Here is a 21,801-nt window from a genome sequence, read left to right as displayed (position 1 = left end):
ATTTGATTAAATATTTCCTTACATATTCGAATTTCTTTTACACGATATTAAAACAATGCGTAAAATTTTTGAAGCAGCAGCACCCCCAATAATCTCAGGCACGAGCCACCACTGAGTATGAGGGAAGAAGCTATTAGAGTAGAAGGCTTTCCGGCATCTAAGAACCTTGGGTGGGATTTTTCTGCTTGTCGGCTTAGTCGGAAGTATGTACATCTAGGGGACACAAGTACTATGAGTTCGTCAGAGTACATTTTCTTAAAGTACTTGAAACATTGCGGCGATCGGATAGAGGTTGGAGCTTGTCTGATAGTTCAGGATTTATTAGATTTGAAACTGTTTTTTAGATCCTGTCTAAGAGGGGGAGACTAACAGTAGATGCACCAGCCCAGAAGCCTGGTGAATGATGGATTTGTAGCAATATCGGATGCTCTCAGGTGCAAGTAGTTTTCTACCATGGTAGAGAGAGAGCCTACCTTCTTTGCAGCAGCCTTGGCAATGTCCTCAATGCATACTTGTTTTTATTCCATTTTCACCCCAAACAAGGCACAGTGTCACTTTGATGTAGTGGGCTACTATCGGGGACATAAGTTGCAATGATATTATGTAAAGAGCTGAGCAGCAAGATGTCTGCTCATATTACACTTGAACTTCTGCATGTCAGTACAGTTGGTAAAGCAGGAACCCGGAAGGGAGTTCCAAAGTCTAGCAGTTATGGGGAAGAAAATAATAATCATAATAGTAATAATAATAATAAAATAATAATAATAATAATAATAATAATAATAATAATAATAATAATAATAATATAATGATAATAATAATAAATAATAATAATTAAATAAAAAATAATAATAAAAAATAATAATAAAAAATAATAATAAAATAATAATAATAAAAAAATTATAATAAAATAATAATAATAATAATAATAATGATAATAATAATATAATAATCATAAAATAATAATAATAATAATAATAATAATATAATAATAATGGTAGTAATAATAATAAATAATAATTGTAATAATGATAATAATAATAATAATAATAATAATAATAATAAAAAATAATAATAATAATAATAAAAATAATAATAATCATAATAATATAATAATAATAATGGTAATAACAATAATAATAATAATAATAATAATAATACAAATAATAATAATCATAATAATAAAACTATTAATAATAAAATAAAAATAATAATAATAATAAAACTAGTAATAATAATAATAATAATAATATAATAATAATAATCATAATAATAAAACTAATAATAATAATAATAATAATAATAATAATAATAATAAAAACAGTAATAATAAAATAATAATAATAATAATAATAATAATAATAATAATAATAATAGTAATAATGGAGAAGGATGTTGTAGTTTACTTGAAGCATTGTGCGAAGGAATTATGTTTGGAGGCTGTACCAATGCGGTTCGTGGGAAACACCGTGGACACGAGTTAGTATATAAAAGACTAATGACAACATTAGAAGAAATGTTCAATAATTTTAAATCATATTACGTTTATTTATCAACATAATGTGTCGTACAAGATGGTAGGTGTTGATTTCACTAATTTTCAAGAGTAATATCTCTTCTTAAGATCACTGCAGTTTCTATGGTAACATGTCGAGTGAATGACACTCACCTTTATCTTTGTTGTATTCTTTGTATTTCCTTCTTATGATTATTAAGGAATACACATGAGTATATAAATGTCAAGGTCGGCGCTTATCTTTTCAGCTAAATTTTATGATAAATATTTTGAAGTAAAATGACACAGAAAAGACAAAATAAAAATGTAAGAGATAAAAATATTACTTGTGATAATAAAAAGAGCACAGTAAAATGGATCAAAATAGTGCATGTAAAAATGACACAGAACATTGTGAAAATGACAAAAATAGAAAGAGCATAGTAAAACTTGTAGTAATAAAAATGGCACAGATAGAAAGTAATAGACAGTATAAGTGACGGGGGTAAAATGAGCCCAGTTTTAAATGGCACAGAGAGAAATTGAATTGTAAAAATTGCATGGGTAGAAATAACGTAAGAAAATCCTACATATAGACAAAGCATAGTAAGAACGGCAACAAATAAAAATAGGTTCAAATAGAACGGACAGAAAAACAATGTAAAAATTGAGTACATAAGCAGAGTAAAAATGACACAGAGCATAATCAAAATAGCAGGTTTAAAATAGCACAGATGAAAAGAACATAAAACTATGTCACAGATATGGAGAGAATAGTAGAAATGGAAAAGGTAAAAAGAAGACAAACAAAAATGGCACAGCTAGATAAAGTATAATGTAAACGATGGAGTGTCAGATAAAAAATAATACAGTAAGACTGATATAAAGAGCATAGTAAGAACGACACAGACAAAAATAACAAAATAAAAATGACATACATAAAAATGATATGAGTAAAAATGGCACAGATGGATGGAGAATAGTAAAAATAGCACAGATGGACAGAGTAAAATAAAAATGGCACAGATGGATAAAGCATAATAAAAATAGCACAGATGGGTACAGCATACTAAAAATGGCACATAGGGATACAGCATACTAAAAATGGCACATAGGGATACAACATAGTAAAAATGGCAAAGGTAAAAAATAGCACAGCCAGAAAAAGTATCATGCAAATGAGTGTCGGATAAAAAATAATTAGGACTACTGATAAAAAGAACGACACAAAATAACAAAAAAGGTTGCATAGATAAATATGTGTAAAAAATAGCATAGGTTGAAAGAACATAGATAAAAACGGCACAGGCGGATACAGCATAGTAAAAGTGGAACAGATGAATGGATCATAAATAAAAATGGTACAGACGGACAAAGCATAGTAAAGATGTCACATATAGATAGAGCACAGTAAAAATGGATAGAGAATAGAAAAATGGGATACATGGATAGATTCCATGTTTGTGCTATCCATCTGTGCCATTTTTATGGTACAAATAGATAGAGCATAGTAAACATAGCATAGATGGACAGAGAAAATAAAAATGGCACAGATGGATAGAGCATAGTAAAAATGGCACAGATACATAGAGCAAAAAATGGCAGAGATGGGCAGAGTGAAGTAAAAAGAATAGCACAGATGGTAATAATAGCACAAATGATTAGAGTATATTTAAAATGGCAAAGGTGAAAATAAGATAAAAATGGCACAGCTAGAAAAAGTATAATGTAAACGAGTGAGTGTCAGATAAAACATAATAAAGTAAAACTGCACTGATAAAAATAGCGTAGTAAGAACAACACAAAATTTTAAAAATGGCATCGATAAAAATTATATGAGTAAAAATAGCACAGACGAATGGAGCATAATCAAAATGGCACAGATAGAACAGAGTAAACATGGCACAGATGGACAGAGCAGAGATTAAAAGGCACAGATAGACAGAGCATAGTAAAAATGGCACAAATATATAGGGTAAATTAAAAATAGCACAGATGGATAGTGCATAGTAGTAATGGCAACGGTAAGAATAAGGCAAACAAAAATGGCACAGTAAAAAAAAGTATAATGTAGCGATAAAAAATAATACATTAAGACTGCACTGATAGAAAGAGCATAGTAAGAACAATACAGAATGGCAAAAAATGGAATAGATAAAGACGATATGAGTAAAAATAGCACAGATGGATGGAGCTGAGTACAAATAGCACAGATGTTTACTATACTTAGCATAGTAAACATGGACCAGAGTGATAGAGAATGAAAAATAACACAGTTAGATAGAGCATTAAAAAATGGCACAGGTGGATAGAGCAAGTGAAAATGTAACAGGTAGACAGAGCACTGTAAAAATGGCACAGATGGATAGAGAAAATAAAAAATGACAGAGATGGATAGAGCATAGTCAAAATGGCAAAGGTAAAATATGACATAGGAAAATGTCACAGCTATAAAAAGTACGATGGAGTGTCAGATAAAAAAATAATACAGTATGACTCACCTGAAAGAAAGAGCATAGTAAGAACGAGACAGAAAAACAAAAAAAAATGCATTGATAAAACGATATGAGTATAAATAGCACAGATTGATAGAGCATGATAAAAATGGCACAGATGGATAGAGCATAGTATAAATGGCAGAGACAGACGATAGTAAAAATGGCAGTGATGGATAGAGCACATAAACAATAGCACATATGAATAGAGCATGGTAAAAATGTCATAGGTGAAAATAAGACAAACAAAAATGGCACAGCTAGAAAAAGTATAACGTAAACGATAGAGTGTCAGATAAAAAATAATATGAGTAAAAATAGCACAGATAGATAGCGCATAGTAAAAATGGCACAGTGTCAGTAAGGTGAATAGAGCATAATAAAAGATTACACATATTGGTAGAGCATAGTAAAAATGGCACAGATTGATAGAGCTTAGGGAAAATAGCACAGAATGATAGAGCAATGGGACATATAGTAAATGGGACAGATGAATAGAGCATAGTAAAAATGGCAAAGGTTAAAATAAGGCAAACAATAATGGCACAACTAGAAAAATTATAATGTTAACGATGGAGTGTCAGATAAAAAATAATACACTGATAGAAGGGGATAATAAGAACTACACAGAATAACAAAGAAATGGCATAGATAAAAAATAGCACAGATGGGTAGAGCATAGTAAAAATGACACAGATGGATAGAACATAGTCTAAATGGGACAGATTAATAGAGCATAGTACAAATAGCACAGATGAACTCAGCATAGGAAAAATGGCACAGATTGATAGAGGAAATTTAAAATGGCACAGCTCCATCTCTTTGTACAATTTTTACTATGTTTATCCACCTGTGCTATTTTTACTCATATCATCATTATTCCATTTTTTTTTTTTGCCATTCTGTGTCGTTCTTACTATGCTCTTTCTATCAGTGCAATGGAGTGTCTGATAAAAATAATACAGTAAGACTGCACTGATAGAAAAGCATAGTAAGAACGACACAGAATGGCAAAAGTGGCATAGATAGAATGATATGAGTAAAAAAACACAGATTGATAGATAATAGTAAAAATGGCACAGGTGGATAGAGCATGGCATTTTTACTATGCTCTATCATCTGTGTCATTTTGACTATGTTCTATCACATAGTATAGATCGATAGAGCATAGTGAAAATAGCACAGATTGATACGCATAGTGAAAATGGCACAGTTTGATAGAGAATAGTAAAATGGCACAGTTTGATAGAGCATAGTAAAAATAGCACAGACAGATAGAGAATATTAAAAATGGCAAAGGTTAAAATAAGACAAACAAAAATGGCACAGTAAGGAAAACTATAAGGTAAACGATGGGGTGTCAGATAAAAAATAATACAGTAACACTGCGCTGATAGAAAGCGCATAGTAAGAATGACACAGAATAACACAAAAAAATAACATGGATAAAAATGATATGAGTAAAAAGGGCACAGATGGTTAGAGCATAATAAAAAGGAACGGATCAATAGAGTATGGTAAAAATGGCACAGATTGATAGAGTATAGTAAAAATGGCACAGATGGACAGAGCATAGTAAAAATGGCACAGATTGATAGAGCCTGGTAAAAATTGCAATGATAAACATGAATGACAAAGGTTAAAATAAGACAAACAAAAATGACACAGAATAACAGAAAGATGGCATTGATAAAAATCATATAAGTAAAAAAGCATAGGTGGATGGAGCATAGTAAAAATGGCACAGCTAGATTGAACACAGTTGAACTGTCACAGATGGATAGAACGTGGTATAAAAATGGCACAGATTGATAGATCATAGTGAAAATGGCACGGATGGATAGGGCTTTTTAAAAATATAACACAGATAAATAGAGCATAGTAAAAATGGCACAGATCGATACGGCATAGTAAAAATGACGCAGATGAATAGAGCATAGTAAAAATTGCAAAGGTTAAAATAAAACAAACAAAAATGGCACAGCTAGAAAAAGTAAAATGTAAACGATGGAGTGTCAGATAAAAAAAATAATACGTTAAGACTGCACTGATAGAAAGAGAATAGTAAGAACGACACAGAATAACAAAAAATGGCACAGATAAAAATGATATGAGTAAAAATAGCATAGATGGATATTTTGGCACAGATATGCTATTTTTGCCTTAGATTTTTACAATTTTTTTTTAACGAGTTCTTGAACCGTCCCGTTAAATAATCAAATTGTACCTGACTTACACCATTAATGATTACTACACTACAACCTTATGTTCATTAACCCTTATCCTCGAGTGGCCTTCGGGCCTTGATAAGTGGTGACTCCCTTGTAAACAAAAAAGGCATGCTTCTGAATTTTTTAGATGAGGCATTATTTAGATTATTATTAACGTTTCACAAGGACCTGTGGCGTAGTGGATAAAGTACTTGTTAAAATCCAAGTTACATTTTTCTAAAGGATGAAGATGCAAGCCTCAGTGCGGGCAACAGGCAAAATACAACTGCAAATTACTTAGAACTCCTCACCAATCCTAGCTGATGGAGCAAGAGCATGCTATCATGGATCAAATAAAGAGTTTTGCTCAAAATTCCAATTTTTTTTAGTATTTTCTTTTGTCAACCATGCTCATGTTTAAAATAACATTTTTTATGGATAAATTCAAAGATTTAAAGAATTTTTTTTGTTTTCTGTTTTGTATATTTTTATTTATTATATTATTTTTTTTAGAGAAATAAATTTAATTCTTTCTTTCTTTTCCAGACCTTTGATTCCTTTAAAACAACAAATGCAATATGACTCGTTGTGCCCTGTGCTTCCATCTGAGACGTTAAAGGTGATTCGCCTAAGAAGATATGGAAACGAAAGTTTGGGCTTTTCAGTCAGAGGCGGTAAAAATGTTGCTTCTATTTTGCTCTCAGTCTCAAACTTATCTAGCAACCTTCAAACTTTATAATTATGACAAAACCAACCATGTTTCGTTGGTTTAGTATTAATTAGACAGCGTGACCTTCCAACGAAAATAATGTCCTCCATGGATTCATTAATAAACACTAACTTTCTGCCAATCATTATGTTTCACCTTTTCTGGTTAGAACAGACTGACATGAGAATTCTCATGATAATTTTATAAGTCATACTACTCACTACTTCCGTTCTGGCTCATCGCAAACTGGAAACAGGTGTTTTTGATTGTGACACTATATTTGAAAGATTGCCTTAGAAAGTTTTTACTATCCGGTTTGGTTTACATCAGAATTTCCTTCTTTTAGGTAGATTGCTTTCAACATGATGAAGAGCTTTATCTAACCCCTGAGGAACGCCAGAGAGAGACTAAAAATGTTATATTTCACTGAAAAGTGACCGGGAACTGCGTAAGGCAGAGGCGTTCATCTCCCCAACATGTTATGCATATCCGTATACAAACCAGATTTGATAGAAGTAAACTTCAGTCAATTCCTGACTTGTTCTCCAAGCTTCAGCCATGAATCCTCAACTGTCTTTGTTTTATTACTGCTTATGAGCACACGTGTATATGACTTACAATAATGATAAAACACTTCTACTTTGATTTTTAATTCAGAAATAACTGGAAGATTGTTTTTTTTTTTTTTATGGAATTTGTGTGAAGCTACTTAATGTAACGAAGGGCAAAAAAAACTGATTGTCGAAAAGACAGCAAATGACCTTGAAATCTTGAAAAAACTAAGGCTGTAGAAGGGAAACAGTAAGGAAGAAGAGAGTTCCACAATCATGCAGTTCTTGGAAAGAAGCTACTGGAATAGGAAGACATATTATAATACGGTATCAAAACAGCATATTCATCGGAGACGACTAAACCAATGCGCCAAACGAGCTGGAACAAAATAAGCATTAGACAATTCTGAAGAGCACATGACATAATATTATTTATAAAGCGAGTAGAAGCACCTTATCCTACCTTGATAAAGTTCAAAATAGACTTTGTAGCCAAGTAGGGGATGCCTTTTTCTCTTCCCTGCAACCTCTTTCTCACAGAAGAGATGTTGCGAGTTCGTCTCTGCTTTATCGTTATTTTCATGGCAAGTGCTCGTCTGAGTTCCAATCTATGGTTACACTCCTGGCCTGACTCTCACAAAAAACACTTGTCTAACTGAAACCACTATCAATAATTACCCCCACTCTTTATCTGTGCCTAAACCTAAACATAGATTCCATGAACAAAGTTTCTTTCTTAGAACTGCATGCTTGTGGAACTGTCTTCCGTTTGCCTGCTTTCCAGCTGACTTGCTGTTATGGTTGTCTTCAAGTCCAATGTAAACAAGTTCTTGAGCAGTTCCACTTAAGTTAACATATTTACCAAATTTCCATTACTAACGATTACTATATTGTCCAATTGATTACTGAACATTCTTTAAACCTTATCCTACAATGGTCTCTGGGCCTTAATAAGTGATGATGCCTTTATATAAAAAAAAAGACTGAGACTAACAATATTATGTCCGGTGAGAGAGAAAGAGTGCAGTAAAGAAGAAAGGGTGACGTCAATCAAATTGTCTGTTGCAGCATAAGTTACTTTTATTTTATTCCTTTAGGCCTCGAACATGGTGTAGGAATGTTTGTATCGCAAGTGTCGCAACAATCCCAGGCTTATCGACAAGGTCTCAGAGTAAGTAAATATCTTGATGAAAATATTTTTCTTTTTTTTTTTACTTATTGTTAAAATAAAAAGATAACTTAAGGAAATGCAGTAAAAGTTGGTTGTTTTTGTTTTACGGCATATCAACCCTTTTCGGGTTATTTAATGCCGAATCCAAAGATTTGGAAGACAAAATTTTTAATAGAATATATTTGTTGTTTTCAAGTCGGTTTCTATTTAAACCATAGTTTAGACCCTAACAGGTACTACTACTCCGGGTCAGAGTGGACCTGGGAGCAATGGTAATTAAAGGGTGACCCCACACTCCCCAAAGCCCGCAAACTGGGGCCTCACCACTGGATATAGTTTAAGGTCATATCCAGGACCAAGAAAGAGAGAGTTAGTGTGTGAGAGGAAAAGATATTGTCGCAGAGATATATTTAAATATATAAATTTATATTTAAATATATAAATTTATATTAAAAGATATAAATTTATATTAAAAGATATGAATTTATATTAAAATATATAAATTAATATTAAAATATATAAATTTATCTTAAAACATATAAATTTATATTAAAATATGTAAATTTATATTAAAATATATAAATTTATATTAAAATATATAAATTTATTTTAAAATATATAAATTTATATTCAAATATGTAAATTTATTTTAAAATATATAAATTTATATTAAAATATATAGATTTATATTAAAATATATAAATATATTTTAAAATATATAAATTAATATTAAAATATGTAAATTTATATTAAAATATATCAATTTATATTAAAATATATAAATTTATTTCAAAATATATGAATTTATATTAAAATATATAAATTTATTTAAAAAGATATTGATTTATTTTAAAATATAAAAAGTTATATAAAAATATATAAATTTATATTAAAGTATATAAATTTATATTAAAATATATAAATTTATTTCAAAATATATGAATTTATATTAAAATATATAAATTTATATTAAAAGATATAAATTTATATGAAAATTTTAAAAATTTATTTTAAAATATATAAAGTTATATTAAAATATATAAATTTATATTTAAATATTTAAATTTATATTAAAATATATAATATTATTTTAAATTATATAAATTGATATTAAAATATATAAAGTTATATTAAAATATATAAATTTACATTAAAATATAGAAAGCTATATTAAAATATACAAATCCATATTAAAATATACAAAGCTATTTTAAAATATATAAAGTTATATTAAAAGATATAAATGTATATTAGAATATATAAATTTATATTAAAATATAAAATTTATTTTAAAATATATAAAGTTATATTAAAATATATAAATTTTTATTAAAATATATAAATGTATATTAAATAATATAAAATTATATTACAATATATAAAGTTACATAAAAATATATGAAGTTATATTAAAATATATAAATTTATATTAAAATATATAAATTTATATTAAAATGTATAAATTTATATTAAAATATAAAAATTTATATTAAAATATATAAAGTTATTTTAAAATATATAAATTTATTTTAAAATATATAAATTAATTTTATTTATATAAAATATATACATTTTTATTAAAATACATAAATTTATATTAAAATATATCAATTCCTATTAAAATATATAAATTTATATTAAAGATATACATTATATTAAAATTTATAAAATGCATAAGAGGTGGGTGTAGAGTCCTAGAAACCAACGGATACCCAAAACCTTAATAAATCTAGAAGACGCACGCAACATTCTTCCTCTACCACCTGTTTTCTAAAACTGCCCCATTTCAACGACAAGATCACAACAGCCATCCGCAAAGCTATACACAGAGAGAGTCTAGACATACAACTTATACACACTGGGCCATCACTACGACAACATTTGTCAAAACGCAAAACCCACCTAAGCAACGTATGCTGCACCCTAACTAACTGCCTGATGAACACCACTAACATGTGCCACCGTACATACACAGTATATCACATACAGTGCATCAAATGTGACCAATCATACGCCAGTAGCTCAGAGTAAAAGAACACATACAAACACAAGCCTCTTCTGTTCGCAAACACCTTCACACATGCGGCAACACTAACAAATCTATCAGAATAGATATTTTAGCCACCGAACACAATGTTGGCAACCTTCGTATCAAAGAATCAATCCTGATTGTCAAATTACACCCCAAGATTAATCGCCGACATGAATTAGGCTCTTCATTCTTAACTTAATGCACACCATCCCACCATTGTATAATAGAATTAAAATAAATAAACAAACAAAATAAATTTAAAAAAATAAATCCAAAATTAAATTAAAATAAACCAAAATAAATAAACAAACAAAATAATAAATAAGCAATCCCTATTCAAGATTACTACACATTAATAATAATAACAATGTTTAACAATTAAATAGCAAGCCTAAGATATATGAATTAGATGGTGCGAACATGTGGCCTACACGGCTACATGTATATGACTCATGCAAATTTATAAGTTTATATGCCCCAATATAACCCAATTGATTTCTCCGAGTAAAAACAATATTAATCGCAAATAACAATAAGACATAATACACCAAAAACAGAAATCCAAGTTAACTCAAATAAGTAAATACATTATGAAAAAAAAAATTTAATAAAACACTCGAAATAACTTTAACCACTTCGTCATAACACATTGCATATCTAAATAAATAATTATACTTACTTGGTAATTGAATTAAAGATACAAGAATCCATAAATGAGTATATATACACTACATAACGAATTAAATAAAATACCCCCAGAATGAGAACAACATCACTAAAATAAAATAAATAAGCAAACAAATAAACACACTAAAAGTAATGCAACGTTATACATCTGAGAAGAAATATCGGTAACGATTATCTCCCTTAGAACAACCCATGGAGTCTCCGTTGACCAACCAACTTATTCTAAGTCTACGTCCACCACCACCATACAGAACGCAGAAACACAAACAACAAATAAATTAGTTAATTAAATCTCCTCAATATAAACATAAACTACTATAAAAAACAAATAAATAAATAAAATAAATAAATAAATTAAAATAAAAATAAGTAAAAGAAAAACAAACAAACTCAATCACATTAAATTAAAAAGCCACCAACAATGTCCGGACAATTATTTAGCCCGATACTGTTACTATTTACTGTTGCAACAACACGTTTGAACCAAAGATAAACTATTATAAAAAATAAATAAAATAAATAAATAAATAAATAAAATAAAATATAATATAAAATAAATAATTTAGAAATATAAAATAAGAATTGAGGAAAAAAAAACCTAACCATATACTACCCACAAGTCCCAAGCAATGATTTGCTGCGGTATAGTTACTGCTTACAACAACACGTTTGTCAAAGTCAAGTAAATATCTGACGAAGAGATCTTTCTCGAAATATTATATTACACGGACATACCACCAGACCGACTTTCCCAGGTAACCACTGTGCAAATATAAATATACTGCATATATGAAATATGAATATGTACACATGTATTTATAAGTTGTATTAATAAATTTCTCACCTGCTTCAGCTTGTGTCTTTCCGTTACTTCTGCATTATACCGCCTTCTACAATTCTATTTAATTATAAAATGTATATTAAAATATATAAATTCATATAAAAAATATATAAAATTATTTTAAAATATATAAATCTATATTATTTATATGAAATATATAAATTTATATTAAAATATATACATATATATTAGAATATATAAATATATATTAAAATATATATATTTATATTAAAATATATAAATTTATTTTAAAATATATAAAGTTTTATATAAAAATATCAATTTATATTAAAATATATAAATATATATTAAAATATATCAATTTCTATTAAAATGTATAAATTTATATTAAGGATGTAAATTTATATTAAAATTTATGAAATTTATTTTAAATATATAAATTTATATAAAAATACATAAATTTATTTTAAAACATATAAATTCATATTATGTATATAAAATATAAATTTATATTAAAATATATAAATTTATATATAAAATATAAAAATTTATTTTACAATATATAAAGCTATATTAAAAAATATAAATTTATATTGAAATATATAAATTTATGTTAAAATATATAAATTTATATTAAAATATATAAATTTATATTAAAATATATTAATTTCTATTAAAATATATAAATTTCTATTAAAATATATAAATTTATATTAAAATATATAAATTTATATTAAAGATATAAATTTATATTAAAAGATATAAATTTAAGTAAATGCATGCAAATGCATGTGGATATAAAGATGTGTGTTAAACACATAAAAAGACTTGACTATTACATATAAAATATTTGAATGTTTGATATCTTATTTTTCGTCTTTTTAATGATCATGTACTTGACTTTTTCAAACGAGTGCTCGACACCGAGCTTGCATAAAACATAAATTAAAAAGATAAAAGTTCAATTTACGTTTATTATATTACTAGCAGGCCACCTGGCGTTTCCCGGTCGTAAAATACATATTTAAATTCATATAGAAACTATGACATGTGCATGCAAATATTGTTTTTTTCTAAAAAGTTCACTTCTTGTAAGTAAAAAAAAATATGATCGAAACTAAAACGTAAAGACAGTGAGTGGTGTACGATAATCATTAGGCCAGCTTGATATGACATTTGATAAGTGTTTACAAGCCTACTTATTCTTAAAATCTGTCATGTGAAGCATTCACACATGCAGATTCGTGAAACAGTTGACAAAAAATCTGATAGCCTCACTTACCAATTTTTCAATTTTGTCTCCTTAACAGTCGTTTTTTTTCCGGATGAAAACCGATTAAAATGTTTTCCACATGCCCGAATATCCTATATACCAAATTTCAAGTCTGTATATCAAAAATTTGTTGAGTATTGTTTCTATAAACACACACACACACACACACACACACACACACACACACATTCTCACTTTTATAGATATATTGTCTAAATTCAGATATACATGAAGTTAGATATACAGTTAGATATATTCGTCGGCAAAAACATAGATATGCTTCAATGAAGATGATTTCATAATATTCTAAGCCAACAGATATATATGTATATATATATATATAATATAAAGCTGAATGTGTGTGTGTGTGTGTGTGTGTGTGTGTGTGTGTGTGTGTGTGTGTGGTCACGAATAGGCTCCTATATGGTTGACTATTTTAAAAAACTGATTATATATAATGATAGAAGATGTATCAAGACACAGACAATTTTATTATACTGTACTGATCAAAGATTTAGGCCACAAAAGCAAAATTAATACTACCATTCCCTCTTGCATTATATTAAACCTTCCTTTCCCTACAGTGAAAAAGAGACAATTCTGATTCTTTGGCCTTCCTCTCGCCGGGTGGCCCTGCTTGCTGACTCGTCCCCCACCGCCTGCTATCGTCCAGAGAGACGAGGGTAGGTGTGAGTGTCCTTTTTTTTAACTACAACAGTCAGAGAGTTCATGCGACTAAGTCCAGTACGCACGCGTTTATAAAAACTGCTACATAATGTATCTTACCAATGTTTCGCAGTGTTAACTTAAAAATAAAATAATCATTCAAGTTAGTATTTGTGTTGTGTCTTATTCATATGAGATAACAGCAACTATTTACAATACCATCCCTATTTAAGTTAAAACATATTTATCAAAGTATTCTTATGTACATCTATATCAAAAACACTTGTAAACGTTTTTTTTTTATTATTTTATTTTTTATTTCCATACTTTGTGGACCATGCGTGAACGCAGACACCACAATTTTAATGAACCACCGTTCTGCCAGATCAAACATGCCCATTTCTGTGTCTCGATACATCTTCTATCATTATATGTAATCAGTTTTTTAAAATAGTCAACCATATAGGAGCCTATTCGTGACCACACACACACACACGCATAATCAGCTTTATATATATATATATTTATATATATATATATATATATATATATATATATATATATATATATATATATAAGAGTAGATAGGTTATGAGACATATATTTTTTTAAAAGTCACAAATAGAGAGCAATATTAGGTTTAGAAGAAAGTCCTTTCGGAATTTTTAATTTGGATTTCAAATTATGTATTTTTAAATAGGTTTTCGTTATATCATACATGAAGTTAGATATATTTTGGGGTTTCCGGAGGTAAAGAATGTGTTATCAAATTTTCTAGTATAATTTGAAAGTGAAAACTTAGACAATGAAGAATATTCTTAGCCAACAAATATGTATGAAAAGTTTAGATTGAGAGAAAAACAAAGATATTCATGTAAAACTTACTTAAACTTAAGAACTCCTGCGTCCTCTAACACATGATGCCGTCAAAGAAAATCACCAATTGCAGTCTGAAGCAATCCACATTGTTCTTCGAGCTTTTTCCTATTGCGATAAAACCTCTCTCGATTGTGTGCTTCTCGTACATTATTGGTTTTCCTTCTTTTTTTTTCCATCAGGGGTTCAGTGAATCACTTAGTTAGCAATTTTCTCTGGAGCCAATCTTAGGGTATATCCAAATCAGCCTAAGTGTCGTTTGCAGATTATCAACAATACTACTTGTTAGCGTAGCCTCTGATTTCTTGGCTGGTAATTCGATCACTGTATTTGATCCCTAGATTCTTTCTACGAGGTGCCTTCAATGAGTTTCAAGACTTTTTTCATACGGCCACTTTTATTAATAATGCACACATGAAACTCTAGTCCCCTTCAAAGTAATCTCCTCCGGCTGGAATGCACTTGTTCTACCATTCCAATAATTTCTGGAAGGCCCCATAGAAGTCCTCTTGTGTGAGCGTGTCAATAACCCTCATCACAGCCTCTTTCATCTTTTCAATTATTTCATGACGACAGCCTCTAAGGTTTTCATTGAGCTTAAAGAATAACTAAAAATTACAGGGAGCAACGTCTGGTCAAATAGAGGCAAGGATGGAGTTATAAACTTGACCTTTGGGATAAACTTCATGCAGACCTTTCGCATCTTCAGTTCCTTGTTAATAACTGTGTGTACAGTTCGCACACTGACATCAAACTATTTGCTTATTGTTTCTATAAACATACGATGATATATAGACAAATGAGAGTCCTTATCCATGAAATTCTTTATTTGGCCAATCAACTCTGGTATTCTGACTTCCTTACTCCTCCTACATCTTTCATAATCCCTCGCAGATTCCCTGCCTTTCTTGAATCTCTTATGCCACTCAAAAACTGATGCTCAATTCATGCAAGATGGTCCAAAAGCAATCTGAAGCATTCCATATGTTTCTGTGACATTTTTTCCAAGTTTAAAACATAATTTTATTGCAAATCGTTCTTCTAAAGTGTCCTTACGTCCAGATTGCATTTTTGAAATTCACCACCTGTGAAAATCAGGCTTTAGTAAAGTGTATTCCAATTCCTGCTGTAGCTGTTCATTTGAACCTGAACATAAAAATTGGTCAGTCATCTTATAAAACATATAGCAATAATATACAGAATTTTCAAGAGTCTACAACAATTTTAAATGTCATACAAAAGAAAAATCTGAAAACTTATTGAAGACACCTCGTAAGACATTTGGATTCAAATGCATCTAATTTCCTCTCTTTGCTGAATCTGAGATGCCAAGTTTAACTTTGATATAGCAGCAGTGTGAACAAGGTGTTTCTGTTATAAAATCATTTCATTTGAGGTCTTACTTTATAACACTGCAAAAGTGTCCTAAATTTTTGTTTCTTTCTCTTTAATTTCCTTCTCAGCATCATTCCTCTCCATATGACCATAAAAGCAGATGGGGTTAGGGTTAGAGTAGAAAATTATCTAGGATCAAGAATGTTATTGTGTTTTGTTCAACTTTGTGTTGTGGAGGAGTAATAATTATGAGATTAAAGTATTACATTTAAAATGGATAACTTCTATATATATATATATATATATATATATATATATATATATATATATACATATAATTATAAAACTCAAATGACCTTGTAATGATGTATGTAACCCACTTTCCGGTTTACGACATCTAGTTGTGTATGCGCGCATGACCTACGCACTGAAATTATTATTATTTCGAAATTATTATTTAACATGAGAAGAGTGGGGTTTAAAATAACTTAAACGTAATACAGAAATGAACGATGTAAAAAAAAAAAGCAGACAGTATTAACAATTGTTTATTTGGATAATTTAAACGCAAAAAAAACAAAAACAAAAGAACAATTGGGACGCGGAAATATTAACGTTATTATTTCGAAATTATTATTTGATATGGGAAAAGTGGGGTTTAAAATAACTTAAACGTAATACAGAAATGAACGATGTAAAAAAAAAAAAGCAGATATATCAAAATTTGAATTTAACTATAATAAGTATTATGGTATCTGTGTAGTACACATTTACCTATAAGTATGGCCAACTACTTATAATTCAGTAACTGTAAAAAAAATTTTTTTTCAAAATAATCAATTATAATAAACAGGACGACTCATAGAAATCTATCTATATTCTTTTTTAATTTTAATATGCTTTCATAGAAATGTTTCTGTTATGTCAAAAAAAACAAACTATTTTCTTTACGTCACAAGTGTCACGCTCATACATGAATTCCATAGCTAATATAACATACTGACCCAACGGGTCACTGGTAGTCTAGTATATATATATATATATATATATATATATATATATATATATATATATATATATATATAAATTAGTAGCGTCCATGTGTGTGTACACCTCTCCTACAGCCCACACCACTGGGCTGATCATAACAAAACTTGGAATGATGATAGTCCACCACTTAGGGATGGTGGATACCATTTTTCACGCTAAAGATCAAAGGGTCAAGGTCATAGCGTATGTATATATACTCTCGTGCAGTCCACACCACTGGACCAATCATGACCAAACCTGACATGATGATGGTCTCTGACCTAGGGATGGTGCCCACCATTTTTGAAGGTCAAGATCAAAGGTTAAGGTCATATTTAATGTGACTCTTTCATAAACTCCCTCACCTAGGGATCGTGCACACCAAGTTGAGATACGTCACCATCCCAAGGGCCACCACCATGGCACCGGCCAACTTCTTTGTGAATTTGAATCAGATGAACCTCCTTCACCATATCCCCTCAACCAATTAAACAAATGTTAACCATTGTGATTCTTTGTAATTGTTTCACTTTTTATGTGTAACAATATCAGCGTCGACTTTGATAGAATCTGAATTGATATAATCTATTTGCTTTAAAGTTCGTAGTTGGATTTCGGTCACTTCAGGGGGTTATTAAAACATTTTAAACACCTTAAGAAATATTTGCTCTTAAAGCATCCACTTATTGCAAGGGTGCCCGTGCTGCAAGGATACCTGAGCCTACAGCAAAGTCCCGGACGAAGCGCGGCCATCTTTTATAGCATTCTTATTTTTAGATTATTTTTCAACACATAAGAGGGAGAAATAGGCTTTGGACGAGGGGAAGTTAATAAAGGAAAGGAAAGAGAGAAAGACAGGAGAACAGTTAGAGAGAGAGAGAGAGAGAGAGAGAGGGGGGGGGAGAGAGAAAAGAGACAGAGATAAAGTTTTAATACAAAAAATGTTACATCCTATTGAACTTCTATTCTGTTTTTATGGATCTAGGCAACGTTGGGTAGTCTTGCTAGTAAAATATAAATTTAAAAAAAAATTTTAAATGGAAAGAGATATAAAGGTGCCTGTTCATCTATTCTTGCATGGAATGCTGCAAAAGTATCTAATTGAAAAAAAAACTGATTTAATTTTTTTCTCTCGTTAATTTCAGAGTGGAGATGAAATTATCCGCGTAAATGGTTTCACAATCAGCGAAGCGATCCACGAAGAAGTGTTAAGTTTAATCAAAGCAAGGAGCGAAATTGTACTTAAAATCAGACGTAAGTTTTGGAAAAAATTATTTTTATTTGGGTAAATTTTTTTCTTTTTCTTGCAATATTTTTGGCGTATGAAAGGGCCGCACTGGAAAGGGGTAGTTTACTTTTCTACCACCGCGGAAGGATGTGACACAAGATTGGAAGATGGAAAGAGTCAAACCAGAGTCCTTAAAGAAGAAAAATTCTGGCCTAGCAAAAATTGCCTGAACAACCCCGTCAGCATTTCCCAATCAGGGTATCTCAGGCATCCACCTGATAACCGTTTGGAAAGGCCTGGAAGAGTAAAACGCTTAAGTGCCACAGTCTCACACGCAATAGGCCACATAAATCGCCCAGCACCTGTCAGGCTTTGAGAATGGATTTCTGACTGGTATTTCTACTCAGGTTGTCAGCAACTAAGGCAGCAAAGAGATGTGACACAAAGTCGGAAGTTAGGGCGTGTCAAGTTAGTACCCTTAAAGAAGGAGCACTCTGACCTAACAAAAATTGTCTGGGGAGCCCCATCGCCATTCCTCAGTAGGGGTAGGGAGCTCAGACAGTAAGTTCCCTCTATGCAATTTTCTATATATATATATATAAGTGAATGTGTCTTGTGTGTCTGTCTGTGTGTCTGTGTACATTTCCCTACGCAATAACTCTCTCAATTTTTAGTCTACAGACTCGAAATTTGATATACAGTGTACTGAGATTTTGGAAAATATTTGTGATCGGTGTTCGGCCAGAAATTTGGCTGTTAAGGGGTCAAAGTTCAACGATTTGACCTTTGAGAACTCTACCAAACTTCTCCGACAATTTTGGGTCTAAGCACTTGAGATTTTAGATATAGGGTTCCTTGGACATGGATCTAACTTAATAACTTGATTTGAACCCAAAACAATAAATGTAAAGGGGTCCTAATAAGGGTCAAATTTTAAAAAATTGACCGCTTTTATTTTTCAGCATACACCTCGAAACACCCGGGCAACGCCGGGCACCCATGCTTGTATATCTATAAAAGTGAACGTGTCTGTGTATCTGTGTGTTTTACTTCAGTAAGTTTTAAGAGATCAAGGGACTCCTTCCTGGAGCTAACACTTGATTCCGTTATGATTTAAATTTATATCCGAGGGCTCTTTTAAGAATAGGTCTTCCATGGATTGCTTCTAAGTATTTATGAAGATTCTTTTTTATTAAGCCTGTTGCTCCCATCACAACCGGTATAATGTTTATTTCTTTCAGAGACCATGTGGTTTTTAGATCATCTTTTAGGTCCTGATATTTTGTTATCTTTTCCCATTCAGCTCTGTTAAGGCTGAAATCATTTGGGACTGTGAAATCGATAATGAGTGCAGTTCTTTCAGGCTTGTTTCATATAACAATATCTGGTTTGATGACCTTGTCTTTTATGTATCTGCCTGCCTGTATGTCTTTGTCATAGAACACGGTCACATTTCTGTTTGATGTTATTGGTGGTGGTTCATGTTCCCAGATGTTTGGCGATCTGTCAAGTTGCATCTCTCCACAGATCTTCCAATGGAGGTACTTGCATACTTTGTTGTGACGAGCAGTATAATGGCCATCTGCCAATAAGATTGGGCATGCAGACATTAGATGGCTTGGGCTCTCAATTGCTGAGTGGCAAAACCTACACTGGCCATTTGTTGTGCGTGTGGAGGGGGGTGCATTTCCCTACTACACAATAACTCTCTCAATTTTAAGCCTACAAACTTGAAATTTGATATACAGGGTACTGAGATTTGGGAAAATGTTTAGGGTCGGTTTTCAGCCAGAAATTTGTCTGTTAAGGGGTCAAAGTTAAACGATGTAACCTTTGAGAACTCTACCAAAGTCCTCCGACAATTTTGGGTCTAAACAATTGAAATTTTAGATATAGGTTCCTTGGACATGGATCTAATTTAATAACTTGATTTGAGCCCCAAACAATAAATGTTAAAGGGGTCATAATAGGGGTCAAAGTGAAAAAAATTTACCTCTGCGGTCTATATCAAATTACTCAGACAATTTCTGGTCTAAACATTTGAAATTTTGCATAAAGGATATTCAGACATAGGGCAAACATTTTAATCGGTTTGGGTCGAAAATTTTTAGTTACCAATATATAAATGTATGCATGTATGTATTTTTGCATGTCTGTCTAAAACTTTCGACAGCGGGGATGGATTTTACCATAATCAGTATCGTTTTAAAGTTCGACCTTTCAGACGACAAATATCGAAAAATTGGCTAAAAACATTAATATCTTCACATTCAACTGGGAACTTTTCTACAGGGCGGGGTGCTTTTTTCGCCGAATATTTTTGAAAGTCATCCGTTCCTTTAGATTGTTTAGCCTTAATCTAAAAGAATGTCACTTCCGGTTTGGCGGTGGTCGTAACAGCATAGACGTCAAGTTTTTCCCCGTTCTTTTCCTCTTTCGCAGTACGGGTTCGAACCTGCCTTCCTACTACCACTTTTTTTTTTTTTACTCAACAGAAACCTCCAAACATCCGGGCAACGTCGAGCTGAAATGCTAGTATATATATAAAAGTGAACGTGTCTGTGTGTGTGTACATTTCCCTATGCAATAACTCTCTCAATTTTCAGTCTACAGACTCGAAATTTGATATACAGGGTACTGAGATTTGAGAAAATGTTTGGGATCTGTTTTCGGCCAGAAATTTGGCTGTTAAAGGGTCAAAGTTCAACGATTTTACCTTTGAGAACTCTACCAAACTCCGACAATTTTGGGTCTAAGCACTTGAACTTTTAGATATAGGTTCCTTGGACATGGATCTATCTTAATAACTTGATTTGAGCCCACAATAATAAATGTTAAGGGATCATAATAGGGGTCAAAGTTAAAATAAATGACCGCTTGTTTTTTTTGTTTGTTTTTATTTTTGCTCAACATACACCTCCGAACACCCGGGCAACACCGGGCTGAAATGCTAGTATATAGATAGATAGATAGATAGATAGATAGATAGATATAGTAAACTTTTTGTTTGTTAAAAAGTCTGTTGGCTTAGAATGAGTGCTTTATGGCAAATTAAGTTTACGAATTCATTAAGAGCGGTGCCATATTGCTATGGAACTTTGCAGAACCTAAAAACCTTAACTTGTAAAAAAGTTTTGAATTTATGTTAATTTTCTTTATTTGCAGGCATTGGAATGCTGCCTGTGAAAAGGTAGGTATTAATATCTACTCTACCTTCTATCTTTTCCTCTGACCATATTAGA

At 30.7% G+C, this 21,801-nt stretch overlaps 1 protein-coding gene across 10 annotated transcripts in view; it reads left to right on the top strand.

Annotated features, from left to right (window-relative positions):
* LOC145293304 (harmonin-like) overlaps nt 1-21,801 on the top strand; it is a 293,814-nt gene that overhangs the window by 170,422 nt on the left and 101,591 nt on the right. For all 10 annotated transcript variants that reach the window (XM_080139944.1, XM_080139937.1, XM_080139942.1 and 7 more), the window contains 4 exons: nt 6,747-6,874; nt 8,558-8,631; nt 18,477-18,585; nt 21,725-21,749. In XM_080139944.1, the coding sequence (XP_079996070.1) occupies nt 6,747-6,874; nt 8,558-8,631; nt 18,477-18,585; nt 21,725-21,749 (336 nt within the window). The remainder of the gene's footprint in view (nt 1-6,746; nt 6,875-8,557; nt 8,632-18,476; nt 18,586-21,724; nt 21,750-21,801) is intronic.

The sequence above is a fragment of the Euprymna scolopes genome, chromosome 14, assembly GCF_053919585.1.
Source record: "Euprymna scolopes isolate OS-2025 chromosome 14, ASM5391958v1, whole genome shotgun sequence".
In the NCBI taxonomy this organism is placed as follows: domain Eukaryota; kingdom Metazoa; phylum Mollusca; class Cephalopoda; order Sepiida; family Sepiolidae; genus Euprymna; species Euprymna scolopes.
This window is presented reverse-complemented; position numbering and strand designations above follow the sequence as displayed.